The 24,229-nt window shown below is 42.3% G+C and overlaps 1 protein-coding gene across 1 annotated transcript in view; it reads right to left on the minus strand.

Annotated features, from left to right (window-relative positions):
• Window positions 1–595: 595 nt before the first annotated feature.
• zpld1a (zona pellucida-like domain containing 1a) overlaps window positions 596–24,229 on the minus strand; it is a 26,094-nt gene continuing 2,460 nt past the window's right edge. Inside the window, exons 4-11 of the mRNA XM_034890704.1 lie at window positions 23,750–23,931; window positions 21,919–21,991; window positions 21,351–21,448; window positions 16,751–16,831; window positions 16,479–16,650; window positions 10,421–10,523; window positions 9,293–9,322; window positions 596–1,597 (exon numbers count right to left, since the gene is read on the minus strand). Of these exons, the coding sequence (XP_034746595.1) occupies window positions 1,422–1,597; window positions 9,293–9,322; window positions 10,421–10,523; window positions 16,479–16,650; window positions 16,751–16,831; window positions 21,351–21,448; window positions 21,919–21,991; window positions 23,750–23,931 (915 nt within the window). The 3' untranslated portion in view covers window positions 596–1,421. The remainder of the gene's footprint in view (window positions 1,598–9,292; window positions 9,323–10,420; window positions 10,524–16,478; window positions 16,651–16,750; window positions 16,832–21,350; window positions 21,449–21,918; window positions 21,992–23,749; window positions 23,932–24,229) is intronic.

Genomic DNA, 24,229 nt, shown 5'->3' on the forward strand with positions numbered 1-24,229 from the left:
AAACTGAAATGCAGTCTATGATGGATATGATAGGTTAAAATGGTAATGTTAATCACTTGGACAAGAGTAGAAGATCTGTTCAGCCCAAAATGTTTTCTAAATTGCCTCCATATCTTAAGAGTTTGAGTAAGCACTGGACAAATGCTGATGGCAAAGACAAACACAGGTTAGGGTTACGGTTAGCACTTATCTTTTCCACTTTAAACACTGGTTAAAATGACATCACATATAATTGAAAGACATCCAAAGCTTGGGTTAGAATGACCTAGAATAAATTTGGTTGATCGTCACTTGACGTTGAAAAAAAATAATATTTGGAATGTTATGTTTTCTGAATATAAAAAAAAAACATTTGATCACAAATTCATATTTGAACACTCTAAAGACATGGATGTACTGTAATATTGCAGAACTTTCTTACCCTATTTATATTTTGTCCAGAAAGGCGCTGTTAAATAAAATTTATTATTATTTATTAATTTGGTCATGTGGGTCATTTGGAAGGCACTGACAACCTGTAGACCTCATTGTTGTCCCCCTATTGCTATTGACTAAAATTCTCCAGTTGGGTTTGTGAGGAAATTCATACTGTATGTTTAGAAATATGACACTGGGCAAGTTTTAATCACATGTCGAAATGAAATATTTGCAATATGCACAATTGTACACAATTTGTACATTTTAAGAATATATCATCTATGGCAGTTTGGAAAGGTTATACACAATTAAATTGGGTACATGTACAAATCAAACAACCATTTTATTTCTGCCACATTACATATACAAACTATTTCAAGAGTGAGTGAAGTACATATTTAGGTAGAACCTGTCAATTAAGACTCTCTGACATGTAGCAATATTTTTATTGTCCAATTATTATATAAATATACTTTTAAAAGTTTGATTTTATGTCAAGAAAAGTTCAAGCTTCACACTCAAGTCCGAGGCTTTCTGTTAGTTCACCTAATTACTTAATCAAAGGTGTTAACTTTTAATTGTATAAAGTTTCCCTCATTCTCTCAAGTTATATTTTCAATGAAGTGTTCCTAAATTTTGGCCTCTATGAAGGAAGTGCGTGTTTCACCTACAATTATAAACCCTGCAATTGAAAGCTCTATAGCTGAGGTATTGAATTAAGTTATGAGTGTTCCCGCTATGTGAGTCAAAGCTGCATGATAAATAATTACCTGCAGGTTGAGGCCTAGCCTGCCACATAGTTGAAACACAAAGTACAGAACGACATATAAAAAGTTCTGCTATATTCTACACTAATGCACATTGTACAGACCTGTTAACAACTTTCTAAATCAACATTTAGCTTTTATTTTCCTGTAAAATGACTACATGCACAACACTCATGTTGTCTGCCCATCGCTTAGTATTGTCGGTTGCGGAAGAGTATCTGAGTTGGGTTCAGGTGCTCAGTTGAAGGCTGGGTTGCGGAGTCCAGACAGGGTGTTGACAGGAGCGCTTTTGCCTTTGAGGAGGGTCAGGGAGAAGATGAAGAAGCAAACGCTCATGACACCCAGGATGATCACGCCCGAGATCAGCGCACTTGTCACTGTGTTCATCTGAAACACTGGAGCTTTCAGATGGGCTAGAGCAGCACAAACACAAAGGAAATTATTTTTCATATTTCTACCATCTTTTCAAAACTTCCTCTTCACGTTGAATAAAAAAGTCCTATGCAGACACCTCCATTGGTGATTGGATGTTTTTATTTGTTATTGTTGCCAGATCACAGCTGAAATGAAGATGATTTTGACGTCTTTTCCAGGACGTCATGAAAGACTTGACTGTCATCCCTGTATCAGCTTTGATCTGACCTAGTCCTGAAGGTCATTAAAAGACATCATCACATCATCCATATGTAATCTAGTTTAGTTCCTTTCTCCCTTTTATTAATGAGCCTTGCTAGAATCAAGACCAAGTTGAAAAAAGTCAACTATTAAATTTAGCCTTTGCAAGAAAAGCATTGTCTAGAAAAGCTTGAATGACTGTCTTGACCTGCCTTTCAAAGGTAAGGTTTAAGTCAAATATTACTTTCTGGCAGAGTGTTTAGCATACAGAGCTAAAGAACCTAGCTGGAGTTTGAGTGCTACAGTTACTGTACACAGAGTGGACTGATCAGTAAAACCTCTGTTTTGGTATTAATGAGTTGCAACTCATTTTGATGCATCCAGTCTTTAATTTTGTCAAGCTAATAATGCAGGGAAATGAGTCTATTTGGGTCATTAGAAATAATTGGTATGTACAACTGAGTGTCATCCACAGTGATAGGATACGTTAGAATCATTTGAGATGAACTTCGCCTCGTCCGTAAAGTGGATGAGTGCAGGCGTCAGCAGCCAGGGGCGGTGACAAAAAGCTGAAGTAAAGGACAGTTTCCAGCCGATTCCTGCAGTCTTCGGGCTTAACAGGAAGTGACAGAAACACTGTAGTCTGATTCTGATTTAATGAAGTGTTACCCAACCCATGTATCAGCTAATACACAAGTCTCCAGTTGTTTTTAATATTACACTCCTATGTCCTGTCTGAAGACCCATCTTTTCTGTTCTGCCTATCCTTAGTTTTTTATTTTTTTTTATTTTATTTTTTTTAAACACTGTCTCTACTCTGTTAAGCGACTTTGAGCTTGGGAAAAGCGCTATACAAATTCAATTTATTATTATTATTATTATTATTACACGTTTTTGTGAAAATGCTCTGGATCTAATCTAAATGATCTGTTGCTGATGTTAATAAACAACAGACTGTATTTGATCGATGGTCTGAATAGATTCAGTCTTTCTGACTTCCAAACTTCAATATCATCCACAGAAAATGTGTTCTGTGAAGAATAAGCCTTTAAATCAGACAAATACCAGTTAAAATCCCTCAGATTCAAAAACAATTATATGTTTATATAAAACGTCATAATTTTGAGTCAATTCTAAACCAATAAGCTGTTAAATCAGCAGAGAGGCCGGTGTTTGCCAGCATGCTCTGGGTCCGCCTGGGTCTTGCAGTCTTGTGAAAAGCAACTGCGATGCCTACGTCTCAAACCTGTAGCCGGCTTGATCTTGTGAGATTATCGTTGCCCATGTATACGTGATGTCAGAGCAAGACGGGATCAAGTCGGACACAAATCTTACTGCCATGTAACCTGGCTCATCTTGCCTATTATTACAAGCCTATTATGTTTATGCATTTATTGACCAAATGAAAACATGTAAAGTGAGAAAGGGACTGGACCCAGAATAGAACCTTATGGCACTCCACAAGTGCATATTAGGAGCTGCCAAGCAGTACTGAGAAGGTTCTGTCGGACAAATAAGGTTGGAACCAGTTAAAAGCAGGAAATAAGGCAACATAGACAAATTCTCTTCTAAAATACTTATGTTTAACTCAGCCATTTCCAACAGTAGATTGTGAAACTAATTGTGTAATTAATAAAAGTGTGTGTCAGAGGGATGCAAAACTATACAATAAAAAATGGGAACACTACAAGACACCACACCGGACACCACCTTCTAAACAAGACATGCAAACAACCACAAAAAGGCTCAACGTGTTTAGCAGATGAGGAGAATAAAAAGGAGTTAAAGATTTAGCAGTCAATCTGCGGACACTGCAATACGTGTAATAAGGAGAGAGGTGAGGAGTGATGAAGATGAGTCCATCCACGAGTTTCTGCGGAGGGTGAAACTGATGTGCACATATGAAACTGATGGAGCTATAAAAGGCAGGGCGCTTAAGTTAATGGTGGGTGGGATCCGTGCCCCACAGGCCATCTTGATTGTGGTTCCCTTCATGTAAATCCCTGCCATCAGACTGTTTTTGAACAACCTAAAATAGCATAAAGACAACCAATGTAAAACACAGAACAAGAGGAAAGCAACAGGATGGTTATCACAAGATGTGGGACTGATGGTTTTTATGTTGCATTGTTTAAATTGATTATCCATAAGAAACTTGATAATTGAAAATGTTTTATTTTTGTAAATACATACGGTACATATGTCTGCGGATAGTCAGGGTAGTCTCTCAGGGATTTTCCTCCAAGTCACACCAAATAAGCAATCTGTGGATATAAATGTTGAAGGTCAGAAGATTTTATCCATTTCAGAGACAATTCAAACATTGTCGTTACAATGTGGTAAATATGTTACATTCCATTCCGTGGAAACTGAACTGAACAAAGCCTCTCTCATCTGTTTTAATTTGTATCATAAATTGTAACAATGTTTTGCTTTTTGAAGATTTATCTGTTCGAGCTAACCTTGAACCAATCCTCTGTTCTCCGAGATTTTGCCACTGCATTCAGAATCTATCCACAGAGGTTAAGCCAGTAGATAAGATTTGCACAACATGCTTTGCTTGTTTGCAAGCCTTGATGTCTCTCTCTTTCTCATGGGCGAGCTGAATTCTCTGGTTGGGAAAAAGGGGTGAAAGGGGAGGGAACATTTCCCCTTATGACATCATAAGGGGAAGATTCCAGCTCGGCCCATCTCAGCTTTAATTTTCTCAAAGGTGGGGCAGGATTTCCGGGGCTTGGTTTACACCTATCATTATTTCTAGCCACTGGGGGGCCATAGGCAGGCTCAGCCGATGGCAGTTCCTGAAATAGTCATGTTATTTAATCTATTGATTACTGTACAGCTCACATTAATGTCATTATTTTTGTTTGCTGATTACGAATTTCAAAGTCCCTCCATCGCTGGGGCAGCAGCTCCAGTAGGGGACCCCAAACTTCCCTTTCCAGAGCCACATCAACCAGCTCCGACTGGGGGATCCCGAGGCGTTCCCAGGCCAGGTTAGAGATATAATCTCTCCACCTAGTCCTGGGTCTTCCTCGAGGCCTCCTCCCAGCTGGACGTGCCTGGAACACCTCCCTAGGGAGGCGCCCAGGAGGCCTCCTTACCAGATGCCCGAACCACCTCAACTGGCTCCTTTTGACACGAAGGAGCAGCGGCTCTACTCTGAGCTCCTCTTGGATGACTGAGCTTCTCACCCTATCTCTAAGGGAGACGCCAGCCACCCTCCTGAGGAAACCCATTTTGGCCGCTTGTACCCTTGATCTTGTTCCTTCGGTCATGATCCAGCCTTCATGACCATAGGTGAGGGTAGGAACGAAAATTTCCCGGTAGATCAAGAGCTTTGCCTTCTGGCTCAGCTCTCTTTTCGTCACAACGGTGCAATAAACGGAATGTAATACCGCACCAGCTGCTCCGATTCTCCGACCAATCTCACGCTCCATTGTCCCCTTGCTTGCGAACAAGACCCCAAGGTACCTAAACTCCTTTACTTGGGGTAAGGACTCACTCCCTACCTGAAGAAAGCACTCCATCGGTTTCCTGCTGAGAACCATGGCCTCAGATTTAGAGGTGCTTATCCTCATCCCAGCCGCTTCACACTCTGCTGCGAACCGATCCAGGGAGTGCTGAAGGTCACAGACCGATGACGCCATCAGGACCACATCATCTGCAAAAGCAGCGATGAGATTCTGAGCCCACCAAACTGAAACCCCTCCCCGCCCCGGCTACGCCTCGATATCCTGTCCATAAATATTACAAACAGGACTGGTGACAAAGCGCAGCCCTGGCGGAGGCCAACCCTCACCTGGACTTACTGCCGAGAACCCGGACACAGCTCTCGCTTTTGTCATACAGAGATTGGATGGCCCTGAGAAGGGACCCCCTCACCCCATACTCCCGCAGCACCTCCCACAATTTCTCCCGGGGGACCCAGTCATACGCCTTCTCCAGATCCACAAAACACATGTAGACTGGTTGGGCATACTCCCAGGCCCCCTCCAAGATCCATGCGAGAGTGAAGATCTGATCCGTTGTTCCACGGCCAGGACGGAATCCGCATTGTTCCTCTTCAATCCGAGGTTCGACTATCGGCCAAGCCCTCCTTTCCAGCACTTCGGAGTAGACTTTACCAGGGAGGCTGAGAAGTGTGACACCCCTGTAATTGGCATACACCCTCTGGTCCCCCTTTTTGAAGAGAGGAACCACCACCCTGGTCTGCCAATCCTTAGGTACCGTCCCAGACTTCCACGCAATGTTAAAGAGGCGTGTCAACTGAGACATCCCCTCCACACCCAGAGCTTTCATTATTTCTGGACGGGTCTCATCAATCCCAGGGTCTTTGCCGCTGTGGAGTTGTTTGACTACCTCAGCGACTTCCACCAGGGAAATTGACGACAATCCCCCATCATCCTCCAGCTCTGCCTCAGAGGGCGTGTCAGCTGGATTTAGGAGTTCCTCAAAGTGCTCCTTCCACCGCTCTATTACCTCCCCAGTTGAGGTCCACAAAGCGCCATTCTTACTGTATACAGCTTGGATGAGTCCCCGCTTCCCCCTCCTGAGGTGGCGAACAGTTTTCCAGAAGCACCTTGGTGCTGACCGAAAGACCTTCTCCATGTCTTCTCCGAACTTCTCCCACACCCGCTGCTTTGCTAGGTCACGGCAGAGGCTGCAGCCCTTCGGGCCTGTCGGCCCCTTGCAACTGCCTCCGCAGTCCTCCGGGATAACATATGCCGGAAGGACTCCTTCTTCAGTCGGACGGCTTCCCTGACCACTGGTGTCCACCAGGGTGTTCGTGGGTTACAGCCCCTTGAGGCACCTAAGACCCTTAGACCACAGCTCGCCGCCGCAGCTTCAGCAATGGAAACTTTGAACATTGTCAACTCAGGTTCAATGCCCCCAGCCTCCACAGGGATGCACGAAAAGCTCCGGGAAAAGGGAAAGGAATCATCACACGCAGGACACACTGACAACAACAGGATGGTTGTGGTTAGGAAAAGAATAACCTGGAAAGGAACTCCGGGGTGAAAGTTCTGTGTTGTTTGACCCATCCACCCATCCAACCGCCCTGCGCAGCTTTTTGGCTTTTCAATAGAGCTCTCTACCGTAATCATTCTGTGATCACAAAATAGGCTTCCCATATATATTACTTTGAAATTTGTCCATCACATTTTGAATTCTGTCCATCACAAACACCATGTTCGACATGGGCGTGAGACCGGGTTGAAGCTGGGGCAACTGTTATTTATGTTAAAAAAAAACACAAACTGAAAGTTATAATAATACATTTTTTTATAATATAATAAACTTATGACATGGTGACTTGGCTCAAGCTCAGTCTCACACAGTAGGAGGCAAAGTGGATACTCTCAGTGATGTGTGGCTGGTAGCATGACATGCTCACCAGCAGCAGTGCTACACTAGCTGACGAGCTAGCATTGTTAGCATCGACTTTACACAGATGTCTAACACATTAGCTAGTAAGCCACTTTCAAGTAAATTACATTGCCTATACCTTACAATTCTTTGCCAGTTAAGTTTTTGCATGATTCAAACATGCATTTAATGAAAATAAGATAACGTTACTTACTTTATAGTGCTCTGAAGATTTACCAGATGAGCGTCAAAGTGGTTTGCTGCTGCAGGCTGAAGAAACAAGTGTTCGTTGTGTTGCCAGAATCGCCTTTTCGTCAAATTTGTCAAAGTGCACGAAAACCATTTAAAACCTCAAGATTTAATATAATTTGATTTTTTAAACGTCTCCACAAACTTTTCATAAAAAAACTGCTTGATAACCTGGGTAAACTGTGTTACTAATGTTATACAAGGAACATGGTGCAAGGTGCTTTCAGATTTTGTCAGATTTTGGATAACAACAGACCGGATCAAAACCATGTGACTTGACTTTGATTATAAAGATTTTCATTTGCTCTGGTTCGAATCAGTTGATGAGTCTATAAACCTTATGCGTTTTGCCCTTGGTTTGGTTTCGTTTTGCACAGAAAAGAAATCAAAGCAAACCAAAATGCTAAAAACAAACCACGCAAGAAATTCCCTGTATTGGTCAGATGTGTCTGGGGCAGGAGCAAGGAAGTAAATAGAGGAAGAAGGTCCTGTGTTCTGGACCAGTGCATATTTCTTGCATATCCATAGTCAAACCAAGTCAATTAATTTAAATTATTTTCAGACATAGTTTCAGACATCAGATCAGGTCTCGGTACACATGTTTGGTATGCTTTTGGTGCACATCATTTTTGCTGCATTCCCACCAGCCCAGACAAACCACACCAAGGGGGAAAGCCAACTATTGTGCCATTCAACCACATTTAATGGGGCAGGTGTGAAGACCCCTTAGTTATCCCTTTATTGGTCCATGTTTTCTGGGAAGTTAAAGCAGCTGTGCCATGTGTATTTGACCAATCAGCATCCGTCATCCCTACAAATCCCACATTGAAAGTTCCTATACTTTCAGAAAGTACTACCCTTCGTTCAGGTACTTTTTGGGGTATAAATGTCCCTGAAAATTGTCCAAGAAACTTAATTTAGACCCTGGTTCCTGCTGTTGAAAAGGGCTAATTGCATCTACTTTGTAATCACAGTTTATTCAAACTTGACTCCTCAACTCCTCAAGAAGGAGGATATCTTCAATGACATCTTATTTCAATCTTTAGTTTACTCAGTCAGTTCTAGTATATCAATGTTACAGCCCACACAGTTCTTTTTAACAACATGCAGCTCCTCACTTTTTACTGACATGCAAACCATGGCCCCTATCTTGCACCCGGTGCAGTGCAGCGCAAAGCCCGATGCAAGTGTCTTAGCTATTTTACTACCGATGTAGTTGTCAATTTCCCGTCCAGCGCCCAAGTTGTTTAAATAGCAAATGCACCTGCGCACATCTGTGCGCCTGTGGGCGAGCTGGTTTTACAGGGAGGTGTGTTCAGGTGCATTTATAGCTTGTTTCTATCTTGAGGCAGCGGGAAGAGATTGCGCCTTTGACCAACAAAAACTTGGTCTAAAGTCCACAGCGCAGATTTAATTTTTATTTTACCAGCAAATTAGTAAAATGCTCCTAGGCACATTACGCACACACTATGCTTGTTACACACACAGGGACGTGCAGCAGCACACAAGCAAAATATTACAAAGCAAAATATATACAATGGTGCAAATCCACCATCATGATAGCAATGCGGCAAGCGGCAAGCAAACGTGGATTTGGACACGCCCTAAATGCACCTGGGCTATGCACTTTACACCCTGCACTTAGATCCTTAGAATAGGACCCCATTGACACATATCAAATGATTCTTACTGCAATCCCTCAGGACATACATCAAACATCAGAATAATGACACACAATAGTGCAGAAGAGTATATGAGGCATTTTCCTTTAATTGGAAGGTTTTGACTATTTTGAATGGCTCCCTTTTTATATTATTAAAAGGCAATACCACTTTAAAAGTGTAATTCTACTTAGAAGGGATGTGAAGGCTTACCCAATTGAGAGTTGTTGGTTGGCGTCTCATCTGTAAAAAAAAGTAAAGGCATTTAAAGGTTACAGCATTATACTGTAATCAGTCCCGTACTTTACTGTGCAATGGTGTGGTTTAATTTCTTGTAGTGCATGAGTCAACCAACAGGATGACTTCAGGCACTCTCTATCTAGGTTGCCCAGGCAGTTCTCACCATCTGTTGTTAACAGAGAATTCAAGTCGATTTCAACACGTAGCTCTGTTGTTTATAAATTTGTAGTGCTGTCAGTAGCAAGAAAATGAAACCAATCGGTGCTGCTGACACCGTGTTACCCTCCTGCTAGAATTAGCACCCAACAGACCAAGTTTTTAATGCGTTTCTAGCCTCAAAACATGTTCAAAATGTCATTAAAAGTGCCTACCCATGTACCATGATTCCTTCCAAGTGAATACAGTGAATGTGACTGCAGTAGATGTGACAGAAAAGCATGAAAGTTGTGTTAATCCATACCTTTGTTTCTTTCCTGTTTTATGGTGAAGTCTACACTAGTCGATTGTCGAACTCATGCAATCTAGTCTTCCAAAATGTATTATTTCCACAAACAAATATGATTTGCCGAGGTATGGATTGACACAACCTTTATGCCTTTCTGTCACATCTACAGTAGTCAGATTCACTGCACATGGGTAGGGACTTTTAATGACATTTTGAACATGTTAAGAGGCTAAAAACAGGTTTAAAACTTATCCTGTTTAACCCTTTTTTGGTACTAACTCTAGCAGGAGAATAACTCAGTGTAGGCAGTACCGATTGTTTTCATTTTGCTTGCTACTGACAGCACTCCAAATTTACAAACAACAGAGCTTTGTGTTAAAATCGACCGGAATTCCGCTTTAACGACTTTGGATTTGACACACTTGAGTACCTTCTAACATATCTAATAAGTTGTGGAATTGTTAGAAATCAGAGCAGAGAAGAAGAATTGTACATTTTGAAGAAATAAATTAGCTTCTGTATTGTGTTTCAGATAGGAATAAAAGGCTCCTCAGGCAGTAGACAGTAGTGAATCATGTCATGGAAATAAGAGTGTTTGGTGGGAAACAGACACTGAAGAAAAAGAATAACAGAGGAGGAGTATTATTTAATTGTACCACTACGAGTGATGATAGGCCCAGCAGTCAGGACAGCATTTCCAGATGCAGCGTTTGATTCCTTGTCCTCTGAGACCTCTCTCTTTTTTCTGCTGCCACAGATCTATGAAAAATGGTAAAAGCAAGGCAATGCCATCAAAGAGAGACATGGTGTTAGATTCAAACCCCACTGAAGTGTTGCATGTTCTCATGATAAGAAGACATATACTGGATGGTTAATATGACCCATTAATGTTTGCCTTTTACATTAATAAATTTATTTTCTAAATGTATTTCTGTGCTTTTTGGCTATATTGTCATATTAAATGTAATATATGAATGAAAATAGCAAACACTAAATGTGTCTCGTGGTGATTTAAAGACAATCCTAATGCATTATGTTCCCATTTCTACTCCATGACATTTTAAAATTTAGTTTAGTTTAGTTAGTTTGTAAAGTAACTGTCATTTTTGTATGTGGTTCTCCCTGGAACACCTTCAGGGAACCCACTTTGAGAACCAATGATCTATTTGACCGAACAATAACCTCACCTTAATCTTCACTTTGAATGATGCCATCATTCTACCTATTCTCTTATAACAACAAAGTCAAGTGACTGACCTAAGAAGCCTTGCAGGCCCATTATGAGAGCATCCCTCCGCCTCTAGCCTGGGATTCCAAGCAACAAGAGATGGTAATGGTCTGATCGATCTAAAGTTGGTCATAATCTACAATCTATTTTGATGTCAGTGAGACAGTCACAACACTCATCTTGAATGACTAGTATCATCAAAGTCGCGAGGAACGAAGGACTTCACTACCAGCAGCTGAAAGGACTACAGAAACTAGTGGTGCCCATGCCGCCACATTGACTCTTTATACACCCTGGACTTGAAGCTAACCAACCAGCTTTTTACCCAGTCATGGATGCTCTGAAAGGCAAGTTGATTTTTTGTTGTTGTTGCAGGCAATTTTGCCAAAACGATAGTTACGTAGGTAACTCCAGTTTCTATGAGTATAGGCTGAGATTTTCTTTCCCGCCCTTGCGTCCAGCACGGGCCTCAACTACGTCCGCATTTACTGTATATGTACACAGCTTCGCCCACTAAGGGCTACGCTATTGGGTTAGGGCGAAGCTGATGTAGTCAATGCCACCTGCGGCACAGGGCCCCCAAGCCGAACATAGACCACATTTTCCCAACAACAATGTACAGAGGCTTAATCAGAGTCATTCTTCTGATAAAGCCTGCCATGCTAATGTCACGGCCTGAACAGTTCATAAGGCCCGCAATATGATGGCAGTAGTTCAATGAGTAATGGGAATTGTGCGTGATTGACCCTGCAAGGTCCGAGGGAGGACCATACGCAGGCGAAAATAAATGATGCGTGCAACGGAGTGACATCATTATCTCCGTGCATGTAACAGGATATGACAATGTATGTAAAAACGGGAGAGGTGAGACAGCAGAGCAAGGTTGCTGCGGCACCACTACGTGGCATAGGGGTGCCTGGAAGTAACATGGTTATGAAACTACAAGAAACTGCGTCTCACAATGCGCCCAAAACAGGCGAGGTGAAGACAGCAGGGTGTGACTGCAGCGGCAGATTGGTAACAATCGGGCATCCGCTTCCTGTCCTCATAACGCACATCCAACGCAGCATTACACGTTGTTGATTGTTGAAAGAACATATACACATGTTCAGACATATCTCGCACATAGAAGCGAATGAAAGGGCACGGGGAAGCACAGGGGGCTGCCGCGCAGATGTCGGCTGCCATGCCTTTAAATAGAGCCACATGCGCCGACAGCCCTCTTAGCATGCCCTCGGATGTCGCGTAAAAGTCTCGCACAGCCAATGAGACAGACACTGTTATGAGAGGGCAGAGCCTCGAGAGCGTTCTCTATAATGCACGGCCAGCTGCTGTGTTTTCCCTGATATTTGCCGTGCGTAAAATGAATTGAGGTGGGGCACGCACCGGACATAACCGGTGGGAAGCCACCTCCGCATCGTTGACATGAGGCGGGGGAAAATAACCATCAAGGGAAAAAACACCCTAGAACGAAAATAACTAGTTAGAATCTTCGATGTGAAAGAGGGATTTGGCTGAAATGTGGCTGCGCTCCCGTCCCCTCTAATGGAGAGGCAGGACGGAGAAACGACAGTGTACATAAATCACTCACTCTTTTGGCTGACGTTAGGGCAAAGAGAAGCGGCGTTTTAGCGACAGCATTCTGAGAGATGCCTGTGCCAGAGGCCCAAAGGGGGGGCTTCCCCAGAGCCCGGAGCACCAGAGCTAGGTCCCCTAGGGGGGTGAGGGGTCGAACAGCCAGTTTTTTTTTTATGCCCAACCCCCTTCAGAAACGCTTCACCTGGGGATGGGCAAAAACTGCCCTCTCACTGCAGTCCTCTTGGTAGGATAAGAGGGCAGCTGCGTATGCTTGACAGTAGATGGAGCCAAAGCGCTATCCACCAGAGTTTGGAGATACGTCACACGAGAGGCAGGGGACACGATGTGGGATCCGCATCCCTCCCTGTGCGCCAGCGCTGGAAGGCAGGCCGGCGCCCTGCGTAAAATGCTATGGTAGAAGGGGCTCTGGAGCCCTGGATGGTGCGCACCACGGCAGGGGGGGGAGCCTAGTCTCTGTAAGCATTCCCGCTCAGCAACCAGCCCAAAAAGTGCCTGGGGGGGTGACAGATCGCGCTGGTCAGCTGCGACAGTGCGTCTCTCTTCCACGGAATTTGTTAGGGGGGCACCAGCAGCTGAACAAGGGTTGGGAACCGATTCTCCCCCTGGATGCGCTCCAGGAGGCGAGGGATCGGAGGAAAAACATATAGGGGAGGATTGTCCCGCATGCTGAAGTAGGAGCCACCTTCCCCTCAACATCAGGACGGCCGCCCGTTTCGAAAAACCTCGGGGTATAGGTCTACACTGCTTTGAGAGACAGCAGGTGACTGTGCACCCACACCGGGAGGCGTCTGGCTATTTCCGACAGCTGGGCTGAGCGTAGGTCGCTCTGGCGGTATATGAATACTGCCGCCGTGATGTTGCCGGTCCGCACGACGACGTGTCTCCCCGTCGCCGCCGGGGTGAAGTGTTTCAACACCATGGACAGCTCAAGGTAGCTTATGTGGGGGGAGGAGGCCAGTCCCCTCCCATCACCTGTGACTCACACAGCCCTCCCCAGCCAGTGAGGGACACGTCTGTGTACACCGTCACATATGACGTCACTCTGCCCTGGGGAACCCCTGAAGACAGGGTCTTGGGATTCCCTTAGTATGCCAGGTCTGACCGGAGGGAATAAGGGACGGACAGAATTCGCCATTTGTGGCGAATGTGATTGAGTTGTTGGTGAAGAAACCTCCTCTGGACTTTACTCATGTGGAGGAGACCCAGGGGAACCACCGTGTGTCACGTAGACATTATGCCAGGGAGCTGCATCACTGACAGCGATGACACTGTCGTGTGTGGCCCAAAGCGGGACACCAGAGGTCAGGGCGTCCTGTCTTGGTGCTGACAACTTTGCCCTCCTGGTGACCGAGTTTATGTCCACGCCCAGATAACCCATCGATTGTGCGGGGACCAGAGCGCTATTTCGTCAAATTATGTCAAAAAACAGCGTTTGCAGCTGCAGAACCTGTAGAGTGTGCAGCGCCGCTTGACCCAGAGAGGGGGCTAGAATGAGCAGATCGTCCAAATAAAAAGGACTCGGATGCCCCTTATCTGTAGCGGCTGCAGCGCCGTTTACATGCACCACATGAAACCAGGTGTTTTGCTGGGCCAGTCTGCCAAGCCATGACCCTGGACAGCGCCACCGTGGGCGGCGTGATCCGGGTGAGGATGGCGGTGGGCTACGCTGTTCTTGCCGCCAGCCCCTGGGAATCCCCGTATCCGTGTCGCCTTGAGCCCGAGTAAACGGGGCATAGCGAGAGACGGGAGCCTTCAGTTTCCCGTGCTGGGAGAAAGCCGCCTCCACAAAAATGGCCGAAGCTCTGTGAAGCGCAGCCAGAGTGGGGCCCGTGAAGAGGGCGGCTCCGGGGCGCAAATGGCCGAAGCTCTTTGAAGCACAGCCAGAGTGGGCCCCGCGAAGAGGGGGGCTCCAGAGCTCGGCAGACGCGAGCACCACTGGAATTCTTGTCTTCCTACTGCATAAGTGAAGAAAAAGTGGGAGACGAACAACGGGTCCGCTATGTACATATACAGTAAACGCGGACGTAGTTGAGGCCCGTGCTGGACGCAAGGAAGGGAAAGAAAATCTTCAAAACTGCGCATGCGCAAAGGAATAAACCCAATAGCGTATACGAAATAGAACCAACAGTTTATCTCCTATGTATGAGATGTTATTTCCTATGTACAAGATGTAATTTCCTATGTCATCTCCTACGGAGAACATACTATCTAAAAGTTTGTCGTCTGTTTTGATAGTGAGAAAAACCATGCTGAAGCGCTTACTGCATGATACAAAGGGCATTGAACGTTCAGCCAAATGCAGCATAAACAAAAAGGTTTTACCTTCTCACTTAACAGATGTCCACTGTAAAACATAGGATCTTTTTATAGTACTATTCACTAAATAAGTCAGGTAAAATACAAGGCAAATTTGAAGAATCTTTGTAAACTAAAATAAACAGACTAGATACAGACACTTTCATTTTAGCTTGTACTAACAAGCAGAGTAGCCCGCTGTGATTGTTTAAAACTTTGACGATGAGAGACTACATGCAGACAGAGAGGATTTAAATGCTACATTCTACATGTGTATGCCTGTTAAACAGGTGTATCGATAAAGTATTAGCTTGTTGCTCACAAAAGATTTATTGCACTTACTAGGCTACAATGTTAGTTGTCAACTTAGCTTCCCTACAGTTCATGTGTGCGTTATTATACTCAACACAAGTGTGGACATTGCTGTAGAATTCCTTTAGTCTCTAAAATGCAAAAGTTTGTCTCCAAATCAATAATGCTTGAACCTGCATGGCGTTTTAGCTGGTTTGTTGGCTGATATGAGATAGATTGTCCTGCAATACCAAAACTAATCGGCATGTGAATAGAGATTAAATAAAGATAGAGATTGGGTGACTGGGTTTTTTCTCTTCCTGTGGAATGTTACCTGCAGTGACAAGTAATGTGAAAAGTTTTATTATTTGGCAGTGGATTTCATATTATAAGGTTTACGTCAATATTTTCCTCATGCTTGTATGACAAAAACTTGTGAAGCTATCAATCTAAATAAATTTAAATACAATTTAGTTCTTAAGCTGCATCAAATTGCATGATATGTGACTGTTAATATTCAGCATGTCAGTTAACACCTCAAGGTAATATAGACCCTGTGGCTAATTACTAATGCTATCAATACTGAAATAGAAATTTTTAATTGAAAAGAAATTGTTTTGGCATTGTGATTGCAGTCTGACTTGGTAATTGATAATGTATGGGTATCAATTGTGGAAGAAGCATTCAGATCCTTTACAACAATGTAAAGAAACTCTATTACAAATACTGCATTCATATTCTTATTTAAGTACAGAAGTATAAACAGCAAAATGTAATAATAGATAGATAAAGTAGAAGTATTCATACAGAATGATGCAGTGTTATATTGATATTTTGTTTATTATTTGATTATTATTACTGATATAAGAATAATTTTAATTTAGATAGTAGAGGTAAAGCTAATGCTCACAATTTTACATACTGTTGGGTAATTTAATCCATAAAAATACATAATATTTAATAAGATAAGAAAAGGATTTGTATGTAAATCCTCAATCTGCAACACACACAAGTAGAAAGTACAATATTTCCCTCAGAAATGTAGAGTATAAAACTGAAAATTGTCAAGAACAAGCCCCTTAAATTTATACTTGAACAATAGCTGAGTAGATGTACTTAGTCACTGTCCACTACTTCTTTTGTTGTGTACGAGTAAATTTTTGCTATTTGAAGTCACTTTGTCACAGGCTTCCCTCATGAAATGAAGCTGTAGATGGGAAGAGAAATATTGAAAATACGTTATATTTTATCCTAATAGTTTGTCATGTTACGTGCGAAAGTGTCCTTTGTTATAATCTCACTGGCATGAGCATTGGACAGTCATCTGCTCGACACAGTTTGGTGACACAGTGCAGGAAGACGGTGGACATCTTCTGGTTCTTGTGCTTTACGAAGCGGAATACTTCAAAGGCAAAGCGGCCCATTTGGCTCTTCCCATTTTCAAAGACGGCAGTCTGGGGGTCTTTTTCACAACTGGCTCAGGGAGGGAAAATTAGAAAGTAACATTAAAAGAAGAGTAACAAAAATGTAAGAACTGAACAAAACCATAGATCTTTGAGTGAATTTGAATTACCTAAAGAAAAGGTCATAGCGGAGGTCATCGTTAGGGTTTCCAGAGGGCGTGGTGTAACAATAGTCCATTAGAACGTTCCATCTATTTGAAGTGAAAGATTAGTAAATTCTAAACTTGTGGATTTAAAAGCAAATGAGATCATGTAACGGGCTACTCAGACACTTTGGTGGCACATTGGCTACCTCTTCTGGAACATGAAAGTAAAGAAAATAGACACATTAGAGGACCCAAATGCAGAGACAAGGCAGGCAGGCAGGAGAAAGTTTGTGTTGAAGATTTATTAAACAAACACCAGGGATATACCAAAAGAGATCCAACATGTACTGCAGTGGTACCACAGTACCGAAACATCGAGAAATAACAGAAACAGAAATATACATAACCACAACATAATGTGACATTACAACCCCATCTCCTAGGAAACACATTTGTATAGTGCAGCCCTTACTTGTTTCCCCAACAATGTTGTTCAGTGCCACATAGACTCCTACCGCCTTCACTGCTGGTTATCAAAGGGATTGCGCCTTTGTGCTCAGCCCCCTTAGGGTTTTGTCTTCACTGCTGGCCTCCAGAGTTTTGCTGCCGGTCGCCAGAGGGGTCTGTCCTTTGTTGCCAGCCACCAGAGGGATCTTGCCTTTGCTGCCGGCCTCCAGAGGGGTTTTGCCTTTGTCGCTGGTCCCCTAAGGTCTTGCTTGTTCTCCAGAAGGTGTGTGCCTTTGCTGTCCTGCTCGGCCACCTAAGGGGTATCGCCTTCACCGCCGGTCGCCAAAGGGATTCTGCCTTCAGGCTCGGCTGCCTGAGGGTTTTCATCTTCTCCGCCGGCCTCCAGAGGGGTTTTGCCGCCAGTTGTCAGAGGGGTCTCTCCTTCGTCACCAGTCACCAGAGGGATCTCGACCTCACCCTATGAGTCCTCAACGTCTTGCTTGGCTTCCAGATGGTGTGCGCCTTTGCCATCCTATTCGGCCGCCAGAGGGGTTTCACCTTTACCGTCGTCCAACTGAGGCTCTTCGATGTCTTGTTTGGCCGCTAGAAGGGTTTTGCCTTCATCACCCGCCACCCGAGGGTCTTAGACGTCCTGTTCAGCCGCCAGATGGGTTTCGCCTTTGCCAACCTGCTCGTCTTCCAGTTTTTTTTTTTGCCTTTGTCGCTTCCGCAGCCTCTGACCCCATCACTAGCTGAGCACGTCAGTACCCAAGCTCCATTGTCCCCAATTGTACGGTCTTCAGTTCCAGAGCCCTGCTGTAAACAGTTGCAGCATATTATTTCTGTTCTTCTTTTGCCCTCCTTGGATCTTCTTTTTGAGTTTTTTGCTTGGCCCTCCTCCTAATGGTTTTTGTGTTGTTTCTTGTTTTATTTTGAAATCTGTCTTTTCTCCATAGCCTTTTTTAAAATGTTCTGCCCATCCCTGATATGTTTCACCTGCTGAGTCACCTCTTCCTGGTTAGCCCTTGTCAACCCTGTGTATTTAGTCTCTGTGCTGCCTTTTTCTTGTGTGGGATTGTTACAGTTCAAATTTGACAATAAGCAAGACTTAATAATAACAAATATGTCAAAGCAGACCTTAGTATCAAACTTAAAGAAATTATTTACCTTTAACATTGCATTAAAGTGTCATAAGTGGTTGTCCGTGACATTGACTGTCATAAGACCATTATAATTGTGTCATGAGCATTTCCTTGAGCTCATGTGAAAGGAAACAATTTGGACTTGACATTAAGATGCCATATATTATTTAAAGCGTCCATATTATACTCATTTTCAGGTTCATGATTGTATTTTGAGTTTGTACCAGAATAGGTTTACATGGTTTCATATTCAAAAAAACATATTTCTGTTGTACTGCACATTGCTGCAGATCCTCTTTTCACCCTCTATGTTTGGGTTTCTGTTTTAGCTACAGAATGAGACATCACACTTCTATACCATATTTGTTGGGAGTCGCACATGTGCAGTAGCTAGGTAAGATCACATCAGCTAAATAACTCTTTCACCAACTTTGGTCAGTATAAGTTTGTTAACTGCAGCTAAATATAGTTACAGAGCTGCCAACTTTTCCGAAAACTTTGGAGTGAGATTTGGGGGGGGGGGGGGCAACCCAAATTTTGCTGCGTACGCAGCAATTCCTGAAAATTAAAAAATAAACCATTAAATGGCACTTTCTGGAGATATTTTGTCCAAAAATTGCAAAATCAAGTCTTACATGATATGTGCAAAACTGTAGGGTTAAGAGCCTTTGTATTGTTGTAGTATCAACAGGAATTAGGGCATTTACATTATTTACATTTACATTACTTTTATTTACATTACATTATTAACTTTTAATATAAGAACTGACCCAGACAATGTGCCAAACATAATAAACCACGTGAAGAGACAGTAGCATATGTCAGCAACAGCTGAGAAGATTTGGGTCTGTGGTGAACAGGTCCAGGGGTCAATGCCTGATGTAGGGACCAGAGACCCAACGTTAAATTGATGTTGAGGGATCAACTAAGGCCACTGAAATTCAGAAGAATGAGAACCAGTGATTTACATCAATTCTAATCCTTTAACCTTTGTGCCAAGGCTCAGTAATGTTTGGCCTTTATCCTGTGTGCCCCACTTACTGTATTTACTTTTTGGGGAAAATAAAGACTATTTGTTCATTTTAAGAAACATTGAATGAATTATTTACAGTTTACGACAACAATGTACATCTAGAGATGCACTGAGGTTAGAGAAGCAAAGTAGTGGCCCAACGTTGCAGTATCGTATATATAGTACAGTATAGCTCAGATGTGTTTCATCAGATTTCTGCTAATGTTTACAAATTTTTGCACATTCTTAATATAACTCATCCCATCTCTGTTGTCCAAGATTTGGAGAGTTGTAATATAGTCTGCTGTGTGTGTCATTGTTGATATGGTGGATCTCATTCAGACCGTTGCAGAGACACAAAGGCCCATTTGGGTCTCTGACAAAGTTTTAAAGGTGGCTGTACGCTGCTCATTATCAGAGGTCTACGCACAGATGCAACGCGTCACTGTCAGCAGAGGGAGTCCACTAAGATGAACTGAAGATGCTACGCTTACCAGCCGCGCTGCTCACCTCTATTGTTACAGAGAGAGTCGACACAAAACGATCGACGGGTCTGTAATACTCAGAGCACATACCTGTAGCCGGGGAAATGCACCTGGGATGGCTTGTGAAAAAAAAAAGGTTTTCGGTTTGCGACATTTCGAAAATTCCACTGACAGGGAAGGCGCTTTAACCCCCTCACAGTCTCTGAAAACACAACTAGTCGATCACGAGTGGCTCAACAGGTAGATCTATAGATAAACTCATCTTTCAGGATTTTGACCGACCGTGTTGACACTTCAGCGTGAGAAATCGGGGGTGTGGCGTGTGAAACCAGTCAATTGCGTGTGTCTCACGACCAATGCGTGAGAGGTGGCAGCCCCGTAGATAGCAGCATTTAGCAGGTTCTTACAACGAGGAAAGGTATCTGTCCAAAACGCCGCAAATCACCTCTCAACTGTATTGCTTTTCATCAAACTGGTCTCATAACATTTATGGCTTCTTAATGGCAAGACAAAATTGTTTCTCTTCAAGGTGCAATATGTATCACTGACAGCTATTGTTTAAAGTAGTTACTGCAGTACAAATTCCAAATACTGGAGAGAGTCGTCTTCCCCGCCCGCTCCTCCATAGATTCAAAGTTCACGGAGGTTGCCAGGCATAGACAGGAGCATCCATAGTCTCTCTTTGCCAGACCCAACTCCAAAGCGCACTGAAGGAGCCGCCACAACAATGTTGCTAGACACTTGTCTCAAATTGCCAGGCATTACTTCACAGCAAAGTGGAGTAGCAAATGTTAGAGGCTATATTGACAGTCATAGAAGCCTGTGAATGAAAATTTTAAAAGGAGAATATACTGGCATTAGCATTGTTGTCAGAAAAGATAGTATTTCAACTTAGCAAGATGACGTAATGGGGTCATTTTTGGATTTATTACATTTTGGACCTTTAAGGTCAAGGAAGAATATTCATGACACAATAATTATGGTCTCATGGCAGCCAATGCCAAAACCAACTACTCATGACAGTAATGTAATGTACTGTTCATGTTCATAACAGGTGGACAGGAGGTAACAGGACTTGCATGCTAAATTGAAGACAAAGCAATGTCATGGATGTATTAAAATAACATGTCCACGAGCTTGATGTTTTTCACGGTGAAAAAAAGACCCGAAAGTGCAATATGCAATACTTGCAAACTCGAAGTAATGTGAGACGGATACTGTGCCAAATTCTTCCACACCACCAGTTTGATCACTTATACAAAGTTCACAATCAATACCAGGAACAAGCTACTTGCCAGCAGCCTAAACGTGACTTGCATAGTCTATCGGTAAAATTCTGATTATAAAAGTATTCATCTCTATATTAATTCAGTACATATCCATGTCCTGCACTTATGGAACCATTGTATATCCTGCACTTGCTGCTATTGCACGTCTGGTTAGACCTAAACTGCATTTTGTTGCCTGTGTAATGACAATAAAGTTGAATCTAATCTAATCTAAAAGTGAGGTTGAATGGCAAAATGTTGATTGAATACCTCCTATCCAGGTTAGAAGCTTTTACAGCTGCAAACACCCGCGTCTTTAGGGTCAGTCCTGCCATGGGGATGGACAGCTGCTGAATGTATGATGAGTCCTGTACATAAACCACAATATGATTTCAGCATGTTTGTCACATTTTCTGATTATTTCTTTCATCCTGTTGAGAGTGATTTGTTTAGTTTCACCACACTTCATGAATCCCTGCATCTATTGTCTGGTTTCCACAACCACATTTAATGGTGTTTGGTTCAAATTGACAAGTCATTTTAGCAAGGTTTGACATGATAATCTTTTGCAACTACAGGATTAGAGGTAGTTTGCTGCCTACTTGGGCTGCATAAAAGAGTTTCTAAGCCTCTGAGATCCTCCCCATCTCACACATGGTTCATTATTCTCAGAAATTGTTGCCATTACAGATGTAAAAGATGCAGATGCATTTAAAATAGCTGTAGAGCTTCGTATGGGTTATGTTCTTTAATGCATGCTGACTTAGTATGACTTTGGTATATAGCTTTGTTTCCAGTGTAAAAGCTAAGTAACAGGTATTGACTGATGTTTACTTACGTTGTAAAGCAGTAGATTCAGCGTACTGATGAAAGTACCGTTGCTTTCCTTCACTGAGATTGCAGCTGCTGACCTTCAAAGATGATGATGAATAATTTTATTTCAATTATCATGAAAGAAACAATTATCTCCTACAATTTGCCACCAGAGCTAATCGATAAAGGAAATCTTTTTAAAATGAGAAAATAATGATCTAAGTATAAATGTTGCTTTAAGTGCTAATTTTCACAATATTAAAAAAGAAGAACAAAACCAAAGTTTTATTTCGCACTTTACCAAATTCAGCTGTTGACATACACATTGTCTTCACAATGTACTGTATCTGAATCATACTAGGCAGAGTCAAGACAACCTTTTAAAATCTTCAATTTAAATTTCTGATCATAAATCTCTATTTTCATCTAATTTTTAGCTCATTTGAATTGATATGAATTGAATTTTTGTATGCATAGGCTCTGAAAAATTGTGGAATTTTATTTTCCACCAGATCCTATGACTGGTATGATCCATTTTAAATACAAGAGGTGGACACAATAATTGTTTCTGAAACTGTTTAATTTGCCATCTGATGATCATAAAACCCCTGTAACAGCAAATTAGACTAACAGTGATTTTTTTATATATATGAATAAAGTTTTTAATTTTGCCTTTGCCCGGGTCTGCTTTTTTCTCACAAAATTATTTCTGACGGGTCACAGATTTTGGTGTAACACCGGAAAAGCGTGTATTAGTGTATCCAGCCAGGTAAAAGGAAGCAGGAGATTTCTTTACATAGGCCTAATTGTATTTTAATTTTATTTTAGAAGTTATCTGTTTAGTTACAGGACCATCACAAAAAAAACTAAAATTGAATTAAGAACAACTAAAAGATGAAAGGGAGTGACAGATGTAGAACTTTCAACAGAATACAATTACAGGATGGTAAATGATTAAAAAGCCAATTCTGAATTGGACCTCTTCCTCCTAGACAGGTATGTAATATCTCTCTTTCTATCCCTTTAAATTGCGTGACGTGGCTGTACGTCAGTAAACTACATTAAATTATGTCCCCCTTCCTTTTAGCCAGTGTTGGCCTACAATTTTCTTTTTTATTTGACCTCCCAGTAACGCAAAACTCAGTTATACAGTGGGTAATACATGCGTTCTTCTCGTGGATATTGCATTTTAGCATCAGCAGGCATGCGCTAGAAAGATCTTTACGACAACGGGGACGGTTAGACACTACCACTTCTGTCCAAAGGGACTACTAGAATCAACTCAAATTGAAAGTTTCTCATAGCTAATTTAAACATTTGTGAAATATAATGAAATATAAAACAGTAGCCCATTCTGAAGGTAATAATCTTTCTGAAGCTGAGAACGGTCTTTTTTGTTGACCCTGTGTCAGAGACTTGGTCATTGTTATTTTTAGGGCACAATTTGTAGTGGTGTTGTCTTTGAATGTTCTAAATTATACACATTTTGTCCATCATGGGGGACAAACTAACAGTAATTCAGTACTGTGTTGTATTAATTATGTATTGGAGGTGTTTCTTTCATTTTGTTCACCCATTTGGCATGATTAAAATCATTACAAACTACTGCATCCAACATGACCTTCCAAACTAATAATTAATCTGATAAAGAGTTAACAAAAACTGCACTGAATAATTTCCTACAAAGACTGCAAAACGCCTGTTGCAATGCATAGCATGATACTGAATAATTAGCTAGTTCCACTTGTTGGGCAGAACATTGTAAGATTTTCAAAGCTAATAGCACCAACAACAAGTCTCTGTGGCATACCCACTAAAACATTATAAACCAATTTAAAAGTGGCAGAGAGACTTACGAGGCCAGCTGTGTGTTGTTGACGAGGTATTCCAGTGGGTAACTGCAGCTGAACTTATACAGCAGCCCTGGCAGGTAGCTGATGATGGTGGGTGGATCTGGTGTGTCGATATATCCTGATATGTTTCCAATCTGCACCAAGGACAGGTTCCCATAAGCGTTGGGTCCTTGAGCTGTGGAAACCTGCAGCAAACAACATCTGTGTGGGTAACACTCCTCCTGGCTTGCTAACCAACCACCATTTTTTTTACTGTGGGCACATTGGACAGGGGTTGATACCATCAGCAACACCAATACTGAGCATGTTAATTTCAATTTTCACTAATTCCCAACTCAATCCCTTTTTATCTGAGAATGCACCCCAAGAAATTTGTTTCACTTCATCCAGCAACACTCAGCCAACTTACAGTGGGTACGGAAAGTATTCAGATCCCTTTAAATTTTTCACTCTTTGTTTCATTGCAGCCATTTTCCAAAAATC

Source organism: Etheostoma cragini, chromosome 13 (genome assembly GCF_013103735.1).
Source record: "Etheostoma cragini isolate CJK2018 chromosome 13, CSU_Ecrag_1.0, whole genome shotgun sequence".
NCBI lineage: Eukaryota > Metazoa > Chordata > Actinopteri > Perciformes > Percidae > Etheostoma > Etheostoma cragini.